The 12,042-nt window shown below is 43.8% G+C and overlaps 1 protein-coding gene across 3 annotated transcripts; it reads left to right on the top strand.

Moving 5' to 3' along the window:
• The first annotated feature begins 12 nt into the window (after positions 1-12).
• On the top strand, positions 13-11,126 carry AHSP (alpha hemoglobin stabilizing protein). Of its 3 annotated transcripts, XM_037067259.1 has the most exons (5): positions 13-101; positions 5,280-5,362; positions 10,218-10,286; positions 10,471-10,549; positions 10,757-11,126. In XM_037067259.1, the coding sequence occupies exons 4-5, from the start codon at positions 10,475-10,477 to the stop codon at positions 10,958-10,960; spliced, it is 279 nt and encodes a 92-aa protein (XP_036923154.1). In that variant the 5' UTR covers positions 13-101; positions 5,280-5,362; positions 10,218-10,286; positions 10,471-10,474; the 3' UTR covers positions 10,961-11,126. The 3 variants fall into 3 exon arrangements, with proteins under 3 accessions (XP_036923154.1, XP_036923156.1, XP_036923155.1); XM_037067261.1 differs by lacking the exons at positions 13-101; positions 10,218-10,286; XM_037067260.1 differs by lacking the exons at positions 13-101; positions 5,280-5,362 and having other exon boundaries at positions 10,108-10,286.
• The last annotated feature ends 916 nt before the right edge of the window (positions 11,127-12,042 follow it).

The raw sequence follows: 12,042 nt of genomic DNA, 5'->3' as shown, positions 1-12,042 counted from the left end.
TTTTCTTCTGAGTGGCTCTGCAGAGCTACTAGAAATTCTCTGCCCTTCAGCTCTCCCCAAGACTGAATTGTTTCTGAAAGGACCCTAAGGACATCCGAGGAGTGAGAAAAGGAAGGAATTGCAGTTAATAGTGTCAGAAAACAAGAGAGATAGGCAAAAAGTTCTTGTGTGTGTGTTGAGGGGAGTCTTCAGACTTTCTCTCCCCTGCAACTCACCTTTCTTTCTCGTCTTCTTACTCCCTCCTTCCTGTTCAGTGCAATGTACTGACTCCAATGTAGAAATTTGCCAAAAGCGCCCTCTTATTATGAGAAAAAAATACCCCCATTCCTCAACCTGGTGTGGGGGTTCAGAAAGAGTCAACCAGAGAGTGCTTTCGTGAAACATGGATTTTGAGCTAAAGGAATTTCAGCTACAGGCTCAAGAGAAACTTCTGTCCCTTCCTTAACTACCTAGAAGAACTTGAATTAGGGGCCTTGCCTGTAATGAAAAGATTATCAGCAATACTTTTTTTGACTTATGTATATGACAGGGAAAACTTTTACTTAACAAACATTTGTTCTTCTTATCCTACAATGACCCTTTGAAACCCCCAAGACACCTTAGCCATCCCTAATTCAAAATGTCTTATATACCTAGATCCCCCTTTTCTGTTTCTGAACCTTGCCTGTATGAACAAGTCTCCAAACCTCTCATGTAGGTCGGGTTTCCATATATATAAAAGATTTGGTTATTTTCTCCTGCTTATCTGTCTCATGCCTGTTTGATGATTACACCAGCCAGGAGAACCTTGAGGGTACAGGAAACTTTGTTCCTTTCCCATACTGGCGTTCTTGGACACCCACTCCCTCCCTGTTTGACTCCCTGCTTAAAACTTCTGATTCTTCCAACTATCACCTTCCTCTGTGACCTCAGCCTAAAATGCCCTTCCACCCCCTTAACTTATCTCAGACCTATATAGAGCCTCTCTGAGATGGGCCCAGGGGACTTCATTTCTCTTTTTTTAAATTTGAGTTGCTTGTTGGGTTACAAAATGTGTAATATTTTCAATGTTAGCTTCTGTGAGTATATGGAACTCTGAGGCCAACCTCTGTGAATGAATCTCATGAGGGGGCCTCAAGTTTGAGTTCAGGGTCTGTCACTTCATATCTTTGAGATCTTGGGCAAGTTTCTTACCTCTCCTTCAGTTTCATCATCTGTAAAGTGGGAATCATACTAGTACCTACCACATAGGGTTGGGATGAGGATTAAATGAATGTCTACATAAGAACACTCAAACCTGTAGAGAATTTTTATAAGAATTTGTCTGAGCCATACAGAGGATACTCCTAGAAGCAATATCTCAACAGAAAAATGCTTCTCAGAATGGCAGTTTGCAGCTTCTCTTATACATTTGGAATTAAGGAGGGAACATAGGGCACACACTCTCCTTGGGGTATGCCCACTCAAATCTTTTTTTTTTAAGATTTTGTTTGTCTTTAGAGATGAGAAGGGAGGGGAAAAGAGAGGGAGAGAAACATTGATGTGTGAGTGGTTGCGTTATGGGAGAAACTTGTTTCTTCTCACCAACGCAGAAAAGAATTACAGATCAGTGAGCCTGCTGCCATCAAGCAGTTTATTAGTGCTAAGTTCTAATGAGAAAGCAAATGCAAGGATGGCCAGAGGCCAGGTGGCTAGAAGCTGGGTGGCCAAAAGAGGGGTGGCCAAGGTCCTGGTGGCCAGAAGCCAGGTGGCCCAGAGGCCCCCATGTGGCAAAAAAGACCCAAGACTGGCAGGAGAGCGAGTCCTTTGTTCTGAGGACTTATATAGTGGTGGGTGGGGGTGAAGAAGCTACATATTGATTAAAAAGTAAAGGTGGTGCCAGCTTTCCTGGGGGACATGACTCCCTAAACATAGGTATGTGGGTCTATTACCCCCAATCCTTAGCTTGCTCCAGGCTCTATTTGTTCGTTTTGTATACATGACAGGAGACAGGCAGTTAATCAGAGTTGTTTTATGGGCTTTTCTTTGGGCCCTGTAGTCTCCCTGTTCTCCCTTCTAGGCCTTGGGATGAATATACAGTCTCAAGGTTTTCCTTTTTCCAGCTAGTGGAGATGACACACACAGACTTTCAAGGGCCACCCCCCTGCACTATCATAGTCTATTTGTGTTGCTTGGAATGCCTGGCAGCCTTATCAGACCAGGCTCAGCATTATTGGGTCAGTGGGTGAGATTTTGCTTTTAGCCTCCTGTATTCAGTTCTGGTTAGTTTGCAGTGGTGAGGGCCCTGCCTTTATTTCTGCTCTGGCTGCTCATTCTACCATAACATTTACCCCTAGCACATCCCCAACCTGGGACCTGGCCCAAAACCCAGGCTTGTGCCCCGATTGGGAATCAAACTGGTGACCCTTGGATTCACAGGCTGGTGCTTAATCCACTGAACTAACACCAGCCTGGGCTCAAATCTCTTTTTTGAGTAAATTTTCTTCTAGACTCTAAGGATCCCTGTGAGACTTGCAACAAGGAGAGCAATGGGCAGTGGTGTCTGCCCATCCCAGGCTAATCTGAAGCTGTCTCCAAGGTCACCTTTTCTCTGACTGTCCGGGGAGCTGACAGCAGCCCCATCTGGGCTTCGCTGCTTTCCCACAACATACATTGCTAGTGAGCCAAAGCAACCCCGCCTGAGCTCTCTCCTGTTGCTTCTTCTGTCTGAAGCCCTTTCTTGCCTCACTGTCCCCAGATCTAATAAACATTAGATCTGGTCTACTCTCAAAATTTAAAAAAAAGGAAGGAACATAGGAAAGTTACATGAAGGTGGGAGAAAGCAAGGCAGGAGTTGGAGTACAGGACAAAGGAGTCATTTCAAAGGTGTGTTAACCCAAATGCACAGAAAAAATGGACAGGGCTTGCTTAAGGCAAAGATATACCAGTTAAAATGCCTGGAGTGTCATCACCCACCATGACCTGCCCAGTTAAGGAGTTTATGATCAGACCACCCTGTGAGGTTACTTTCAATAGAACCCCTTTTTCGTCCATATGAATGAGAAGTTCTTAAACTATGTTTGGCATATAGTACATGCTGTTGTGGAAAAAAGGGGGGTTCTGTAATAAAACCGACAAGTCCAGAGGTGGAAAGTAACCTCACAAGGTTATCTAGCATGTCCAAGGTGCGTGAACCTAGATGTACAATAACAATGGGCAGGGCTTGCCTAAATTTTCACTAAAGAACTTCTGTGGTTCTTTCCCCACCATGTCCTGTGCAGTTAGGAATTTATGATTTATTACCACACCCCTTTTCATCCACTATGTACTACTGTGACATTCTGAGTAAGGATTAGGTAAGGGCCCCAGAAGGTTACTGAAGGATCCTGAGGACAGATGTTTAGTAATCAGAAGTCCCTGGCCCTACAGATGGGTTAAAAATGTTATCTCTGATAATCTCTTATTATGCTCAGGACCCCTACTCGTAGTTAAATTGGGGCAGAAGTTCCTCTTGAGCCCACAGTGTTTTGGTTGCCTCTAGATTAAAACAAACTGCATACCACAGAGGCACACCTTGGGGTGACTTGTTCTGAACCCCACATGGTCAGCACCTATTACAGCCCACTCTTCACACAGCTTAAAATCCCCCTGCTTAAAACCTTTCAGGGGCTACTTACTACTTTTACTGAAGAAGTTTGCAACATTCTCCTCCGAATCCTTCAGTGGTTTTTCTTTTCTTTAAATTAAATGTGTTGGAATGATCTTAGTTAATAACCCTACATGAGTTTCAAGTGTACAATTCTATAACACATCATCTGTATGTTGCACTGTGCGCTCACCACCCAAAGACTCCTTTCCTTCTGTCACTATGTATTTGGTGACACCTCTCCCCTCCTAATCCTCCCTGCATCCCTCTTCCCCTCTGGTAACCACCACACTGTTATCTGTGTCTATGAGTTCATTTATTTTGTTTGTTCTTTAGTTATTTTCTGTTTTATACCCCACAAGAGTGAAATTGTTACTGAACAGCAGTTTGGATCCCACTGCCTGCCGCCATCCTCTAGGCAAAATTCCAAAGGCAAAGGTTTAGTGATAAAGGAAAGAATTCTTTATTCAAAAGCTCCACAATTTTAGAATAACAGCTTCCCACATGCATTAGTCTCGCAAGACTATCAATTAAGGCTAAACACTCCTTAGTTGCAGCTTTAATCATTTAAGCCTACCAATTAAGGCTAAACTCTTAACTGAGTTCTCCTAGCATAGCTTGTTAGTTTTAATTATCTTATTTCTATAGGGTTAGTTTACAAATGAAAACAACATAAGACACAAAAGCCACACAATTGTGGAAGAATGGCAGGCTTCTGTCTCAGAGCCCAGTCCCTCGAGAACACCCAAAGGAGAATAGCCCTGCCTCCCTCTGCCAGGCCAGCCTGGTCCTGGGCTGTGCTAGGAGTTCCTTCCCATCCAAAATACCATTTGCTGGGAAACACAGGCAGCTGCAGCACGATCACACAGGCATCCTCAAGCAAGAAAGAGCCAGTGAGCAAGCCCAAGAGCCAGAGACCGCTAGTCCGGGAGACCAAGAGCCCTTCTTTATTTCAAATCTTTTAACCTATACTTCCATGCACTCTGGAGGCATTCAGCTTCTCAGCCAATCCCGTCCCAGACTGTTTTCCATTGCCTCCTCCTACAGCCCCTTCCTCCTCCCCAGTAATCTGATCACATCTCTGTGAATCAAAGTCATTTGGTTCTTCTCCTTTTCTGTCTGACTTATTTCACTTAGCAAGATACTCTCAGGATCCACCCATGTTGTCACAGATGGCAGTATTTCATCCTTTCTTATAGCTGAGTAGTATTCCAATGTTTATATGTACCATATCTTCTTATACAGTCATCCATCAAAGGACACTTTGGTTGTTTCCATGTCTGGCTACTGTGAATAACTCTGTAATGAACATAAGGATACATATATTTATACAAATACATGTTTTAAATTGGGGGGGGGTTAGATACTCAGAAGAGGGATTCCTGAGTCATAAGGAAGACTAGCTCTATTCCCAATTTTCTGAGGAATCTCCACACTGTTTTCTATAGTGGCTGTACCTGTTCACATTCCCGCTAGCAGTGCATTAGAGTTCCTTTTCCTCTACATCTGGCCCAACACTTGTTATTTCTTGTCTTATTGATCATAGTAGCAATGCCTTTTCTTCACACTTGAAAATAAAACACAAACTTTTCATTATGGCCCACAAAGCTCTGTATATGTACCCTGCCTACCTCTCAGACTTTGTGGCTCATCATTCACCCTTTTACTTCCTCAGCTAAAACAGCAGCTCCGGGAGGGCAGGAATGTTGTCTTTCAAACTGATATATTCCCAGGGCCCTATACCAGTATCTGTAGAAGGTGGGTACAAAATACTTTGTGGACTGAATAAATTTATTCTCTAAATAGCCTTTGTAAGGTAGGTTTTGTTTTATTCATCCTTTACAGACTTAACTGAGGCTTCTATATGTGAAGTCAGTTCAGATTTACAAAACTAAAAATGGCAAAAGCATCCATTCACTTATTCACTCAACGAATATTTAGAGAGCTGCTGCTCTTGTGGTTACTGAAGGCAGGGTTTACACCTGAGGCTGATGATTTTAGAACTATACTATTTTTCCTCTTTTAAAATATTTTTAGGAATTACAAAAAATAATAGAAGAATATATTTGTGCTATTAGATAATTCAGATAATAATACAAAGTGATAATGCCAAATTCTCCCTTGACATTTATCTTCCAACAAATGCCAGTAAATCCCAAGAAGTAAATAGTTTGCCTTTCTACATAGAGAGAGCAAAAAAGAGATTTTATACTTAACCTCCATTCTTGTACCCCCGTACTTGCTGCCTGGGATAGCCTGCTCTAACTATAGTTCATTTAACATTCATGGTCTTAGAGATATTTTCATACCAGTACCTATGTATCTACTCCATTTATTTTATTATATTATTTTTTAATTAAAAATTTTTAATTTTTTAAAAAAGATTTTATTTATTTTTCTTTTTTCTTAATATATTTTATTGATTATGCCATTACAGTTGTCCCATTCCCCTCCTTCACTCCCCTCCACCCTGCACACCCCTCCCCCACCATTGCCCCCCTTTCATTCATGTCCATGTGTCACAAGTTCTTTAGATTCTGCACTTCCCATACTATTCTTGCCCTCCCCACCTGTCGATTTTCTACCTATCGTCTATGCTACTTATTCTATACCTTCTCCCCGCTTCTCCTCCTCCCACTCCCCTGTTCCTAACTTTCCGTGTGATCTCCATTTCTATGGTTCTGCTTCTGACCTAGCTGTCCTCTTAGTTTGCTTTTGTTTTAGGTGTGGTCGTTAATAACTGCGAGTTTGCTGTCCTTTCACTGTTCATATTTTTTATCTTCTTTTTCTTAGATAAGTCCCTTTAACATTTCATAGAATAAGGGCTTGATGATGATGAACTCCTTGAACTTGACCTTATCTGAGAAGCACTTCATCTGTCCTTCCATTCTAAATGAAAGCTTTGCTGGATAGAGCAATCTTGGATGTATATCTCTGGATTTCATGACTTGGAATACTTCTTTCCAGCCCCTTCTTGCCTCTAAAGTCTCTTTTGAGAAATCCGCTGACAGTCTGATGGGAAGTTCTTTGTAGGTGACTGTCCCCTTATCTCTTGCTGCTTCTAGGACTCTCTCCTTCATTTTGATCTTGGGTAGTGTAATTCTGATGTGCCTGGGTGTGTTCCTTCTTGGGTCCAACTTCTTTGGGACTCTCTGAGCTTCCTGGATTTCCTGGAAGTCTATTTCCTTTGCCAGACTAGGGAAGTTCTCCTTTATTATTTGTTCAAATAAGTTTTCCACTTATGGCTGTTCCTCTTCGCCTTCTGGTACCCTTGTAATCTGGATGTTGGAACATTTAAAGATGTCCTGAAGGTTCCTAAGCCTCTCCTCATTTTCTGAATTCTTGTTTGTTTCTTCTTTTCTGTTTGGTTGTTTCTTTCTTCCTTCTGGTCCACTCCCTTGATTTGAGTGAGTCCCAGCTTCCTTTCCATCACTATTGGTTTCCTGTGCATTTCCTTTCATTTCAATCAGTTTAGCCTTCATATGTTCCTCTAATTTGTGACTAAAATCAACCAATTCTGTGAGCATCCTGATCACCAATATTTTGAACTGTGCATCTGAAAGGCTGGCTATTTTTGGTCACTTAGAATTATAGGCTGTGGGACTTGGAGCTGTTCTTGAGTCATAATGTTTGGTCTGTTTGCACCTGTTATGTATGAGGGGTGGAGCCTTAAGTGTTCACCAGGGCTGGGCAACCCAGTCACTGGCTTGTGCCGCTGTATGTGGGGGCGTGATCAGAGAGGGGGAAAAATGGCACTTTGCTCTGCTCCGCTCTCTCTCAGATTTCTGTCCCCTCTGTGGCCTCCCACAAGCAAACTGGGCCCCTCTGGTACTGGTTCCTGGGTGTGTGGGCTCGTGTACTCTCTAGGATCCTGTGGGTCTCTCCAACAAATTCTCTGTGGCCTGAGAGCCTCTCCCGGCCCCTTGACCCTGAAAGTTTTTCCAGTTGGCACTTTCAGGCTCTAATTCTGGTTCGCTGGGGCACTAGCCTGGGCGGTCTGTCTCATTGTTCACTCCTTCGCTTGGTTTATCTGTGTGCAAATGTGTGACCACAGTCAGCCAGTCGCCCTGCACCCTCACTGGGCCTGCCCGTCACCACCCCACGCCTGGGATCCACCAACCACCTCCACCTCTGCTCCTGGGTTGGTCAGACCAAGTGATCTTTCCAGCCCGACCTGCTGCGCTGCTGACTCTGTCGCTGACTCCGCCCCTCCTACCGGTCTGGCTGAGTGGTTCGTTGTTGTCAGACTTCCGTACAGTTCAATTTTCACTGTTTTGGCTGCGTTTTTGTTTCTAAAACTTAGCTGTCTCCAAATTTAGTTGTGGGAGGGGGTACAGTGTTCCCACCTATGCCTCCATCTTGGCGGGAAGTCAGATTTTATTTATTTTTAGACAGAGGGGAAGGGAGGGAGAAAGAGGGAGAGAAACATCAATGTGTGGTTGCCTCTCACACACCCTCTACTAGGGACCTGGCTGAAAACCCAGGCATGTGCCCTGACTGGGAATCTAACTGGCGACCCTTTGGTTGGCAGGCCGGTGCTCAATCCACTGAACCACACCAACCAAGGCGAATTTAATTTTTTTAATTTAATTTTTTAAAGACTTTATGTATTTATTTTTAGAAACACAGGAAGGGATGGAGAAAGAGAGGGAGAGAAACATTAATGTGTGGTTGCCTCTTGCACACCCCCAGCTGGGCATCCAGCCCACAACTGAGGCATGTGCCCTGACTGGGAATTGAACCAGTTACCTTCTGGTTCACAGGCCAATGCTCAATACACTGAGACACACCACATGCCTGCTAGGGCTTCCTTTTTTTTTTTTTTTTAAGAGAGAGGGGAAGAGAGAGAGAAAGAGGGAGAGACACATCGATGTGAGTAACACTAATTGGTTGCTTTTGGTTGCTTTTTTTACATGCCCGGACTGGGGACTGAACCTGCAACCCAGGTGTGCGCCCTGACCTTTTGCTTTGCAGGATGGTGCTCCACGAACTGAGCAACACCAATCAGGGCTTATTTATTTTAATAGATGCATGTCATGCCTTAGTATAAATGTGCCAAAATTTCTTTAGACTCCCATGTTAACGGACCTTCAGGTTGATTCTGCCTTTTCATTATTACAGACTGGCATGGCAAATTCCTCGTACAGAGTTTTTCGTGCATTGATTATGAGCATTCTTTATTTTTAGTTTTTTTCAACATTTTTTAAAAAATAGAGGCCAAGGTGGCATCATTGGGTTGAAAGGCATGTGTATTTTAATTTGAGCAAGTATTATCAAATTATTCCTTTAAAAAGCTTGGTCAGGTTGTATTGTAATTATTTCTTCTAGTGGCAACAAATAGTTTCTACCCTAGATCAATGAAAACATATTCACACAAAAATCTGCACACAGATATTTACAGCAACTCTGTCATGCTTGCCCCAAACTGATCAACCCAGTTGTCCGTCAGTGAGTGAATGATAAACAGGAGTGTGTCCACGGGATGCACACTCAGCAGTGAGAAGGAATGCTCGCTGCTACTTCCAACAACTTGGATGAATCTTAAAGGTGTTGTTCTGAGTGAAAGGAGCCAGTCCTAAAGGTTACGTGCTATATGATTCCATTATAAGATATCCTACAAAATGCGGAACTGTCGTGTTGGGGAACAGGTCAATGCTTGGTAGGGTTTAGTGAGGGGACTGGAGGTTACTACAAAGGGGTAGCAGGGAGGAGTTTTTTGGAGGTGATGGAAATGTTCTGTATCCTGATTGTGGTAGTGGTTACATGAATCTATGTATTAAAATTCACGAATTTTACACCAAAAAGTGCTCAATTTTGCTGTATGTTAAGAAAATGCTATAAATGAAAAAATCAGCAAATATCTATGAGTATAAAGGTGCTGTGAACTTTGAATGTTGATTTTTGAATGTAGAAAGATGTGACAGGAAGTGCACACATCTTTAATGCTGGTTACTTTGTAGAGGAAGGAACAGAAAGAATCCCCTTTTTCAGAGTACGTTTTTTGTTATGTTTCACTCATCTCAGTTAGTGCGGTGTTCTGAAATTTGAAAAACGTCTAAAACTGGAAAACATTAGGAAAATATTTAAAAGAAGAAAAAGAGTGTTTCTACTCTGTTGAGTACCTAGTGATATGTTAGAGAACAAGACATTTCCATTTCCATTCTTGCAGAACACAGCCTGGTAGATAGAGGTCAGTCCCCATATCTTACAGATGGCTCATCTGCAAATTGTGACGTAACTAGTAGCTGCCTAATAGGACTTTTTATAAGGATAAATACCTTAACAAATGCTTGAAACAGTACCTGGCATCAATGGTAAAAATAATGTAAGCTGCTAATAATATATCATCTATGAACTGATAAACTCAGTTAATTTTAGTTTTGTGAGCATTTGGAACCTGGATTCTGTGGTGTGGGGCAGAGGGCAAGGGTCTGGCTCTGGTTTGGTTTCCTGGGCCTCTCCATTTATCTGTTTTTGTGGCCTTGCTATCTCTCTCACTCCGGGGAAGCCTCTCCCTCCTTCCACTCCCCAGGTTGACTATCACTCCTCCTCAGGACCTAGATGCAGGGCGTTTTCCTCTTAGACTGACACTTAACTCCTTGCTTACAGCTAGCTTAGCACAGAGGGACATACATACCCTGAAAAGTGTGGGTGAGGCTTAACAGCACTGCTGGACCTAAAGGTAAGCAAACCTGGGAGAAACATGATTTCACAGCAGGGTAGGATTTGGAAGGTATTTGGGGGGGAGGTGACCTTGCAGGGCACCAGCAATTTTTAACTTCCCGCAAGTTAGTGGAGTGAGGGAATTGCGGGAAATACCCAGAAATGAGAGAAAAGGATACTTAAATTTTTCTTTCTCTAAACAGGCAGATGGCACTTCTTCAGGCTAATAAAGATCTCATTTCCACGGGAATAAAGGAATTTAATGCTTTGCTGAATCAGCAGGTAAGTTCAAGTAACCTGTTTCAAAAGACAGGACTAGTGTGTTGAAGGGTGGGTGAGGGCAGAGAAGAGAGAATAATTTGGAGCTGGGAGAATTGATAGAAACAACTAGAGACAGGAAATACCAATCAGAGAAAAGAGGATGGCAGAGTCTGTGGGTTATTCCCGACTCACATCGCTAACCTCATTCTCTCCCTCCCCCTCCCCCAGGTCTTCAGTGAACCTCTTGTCTCTGAAGAAGACATGGTGACTATGGTGGATGACTGGGTGAACTTGTACATCAACTATTACAGGCAACATGTGACAGGAGAGCAGGAAGAGCAGGACAGGGCTCTGGAGGAACTCCGGCAAGAGCTGAAGACCCTGTCTGTCCCTTTCCTGGACAAATATAGGGCATTCCTGAAGTCCTTGTGAGCACCCGCATCACCCAGTGCTTTTCTCCTAGCCCAGAGGCTGAGGCCTGCCTTTCAAAGAAACCCTTAATTCCTGCATCTGTATACATCGAGTCCTCAGGCTCTGCTCCTTCTTGGTGTTACTCTACCTTGACACCTCAATAAAGACCAACACTGGTTTGGCTGTCTTCTGGCTTTCCTTCAGTTGTCTGTCCTTGACTTGTGGAAGCAGTTGGTGCCTTTCCTTCAGTTCTGCTTCCTAGGTATGATCTTGGAGATTTAATAAAGTAGCAGTGGGAAGCACCAAAATAGCCTAAAAGAGGGGCCAGGGAGACAGGCTCTAAAGAGAAAGTGCTGGGGACAGGGGTCATTGAAAAAAGAGGGAGCTAGGAGTTCTCCAGAAATTGTGGCCCAGTAATGTGCTTGTCTAGAAGACAGTATTGGAGGTCTCCCAGTCTTGTCCATTCAGTGCTGGATGGAATCAAGCAAGAGTCCGCTCACCTCAATTTTCCAATCTCCTGCACTGCCTAACACACCCCTTGTTTTTCAGGGGAGAACCCCTTATTTTGGTGCCATCATTCCTTAGTCCCAGATACCAGGATTGGAGGCAGATTTTCCCCTGCCCTACCTCCTTGCCGACTCATCCTTCTGTCATTCCCCAGGCTAGACCTGCTTTCTCTCTGACCTCCAGACCTTAAGCTTCCTTATTTTAAGGTTCTGGGGTGGAACCAGGCTCATGAGCTTTAAAAACAAAACAAAACAAAATGAAGTTGTTAGAATGAGGGACCCACTGACTGGACGGTCTCTAAGCAAAGCCTCCGAGCGTGGTAGGGCTGGGGGGGGGGGGGGAGGGCTCAAGGTGGTGGGCGGGAGGGGCGGGCCTAAGAGGCCTGGCAGGCGCCCAAGGAGGGAGCTGGGCTCTCTTTGCCCTCTTCGGGCCATTGGCTATCTTGCCTCTCCATCGGGAAAGGGATGAAGCTGAGAGGGCTTGTTTTCTTATCCCAACTTCCCGCAAGCTTTCATTTTGTATCTGTGCACTCCCACCTCTGTCTTTTGGTTTTGGGGTCCCTGTCGTCTGGCTCAAGATCCAAAGGGAACTAGCTC

Source organism: Sturnira hondurensis, unplaced genomic scaffold (assembly GCF_014824575.4).
Source record: "Sturnira hondurensis isolate 20B ecotype Veracruz unplaced genomic scaffold, ASM1482457v3 Scaffold0017094, whole genome shotgun sequence".
Taxonomy (NCBI): Eukaryota; Metazoa; Chordata; class Mammalia; order Chiroptera; family Phyllostomidae; genus Sturnira; species Sturnira hondurensis.
Note: the sequence above shows the minus strand (reverse complement) of the source record. Positions and strands in the feature narration are given on the sequence as shown.

Coding starts and splice junctions, on each gene's coding strand:
- AHSP (XM_037067259.1), top strand. CDS start 10,475: ATGGCACTTCTTCAGGCTAATAAAGATCTCATTTCCACGGGAATAAAG. Junction 10,550..10,756: donor ATGCTTTGCTGAATCAGCAG/GTAAGTTCAAGT, acceptor CCCCTCCCCCAG/GTCTTCAGTGAACCTCTTGT.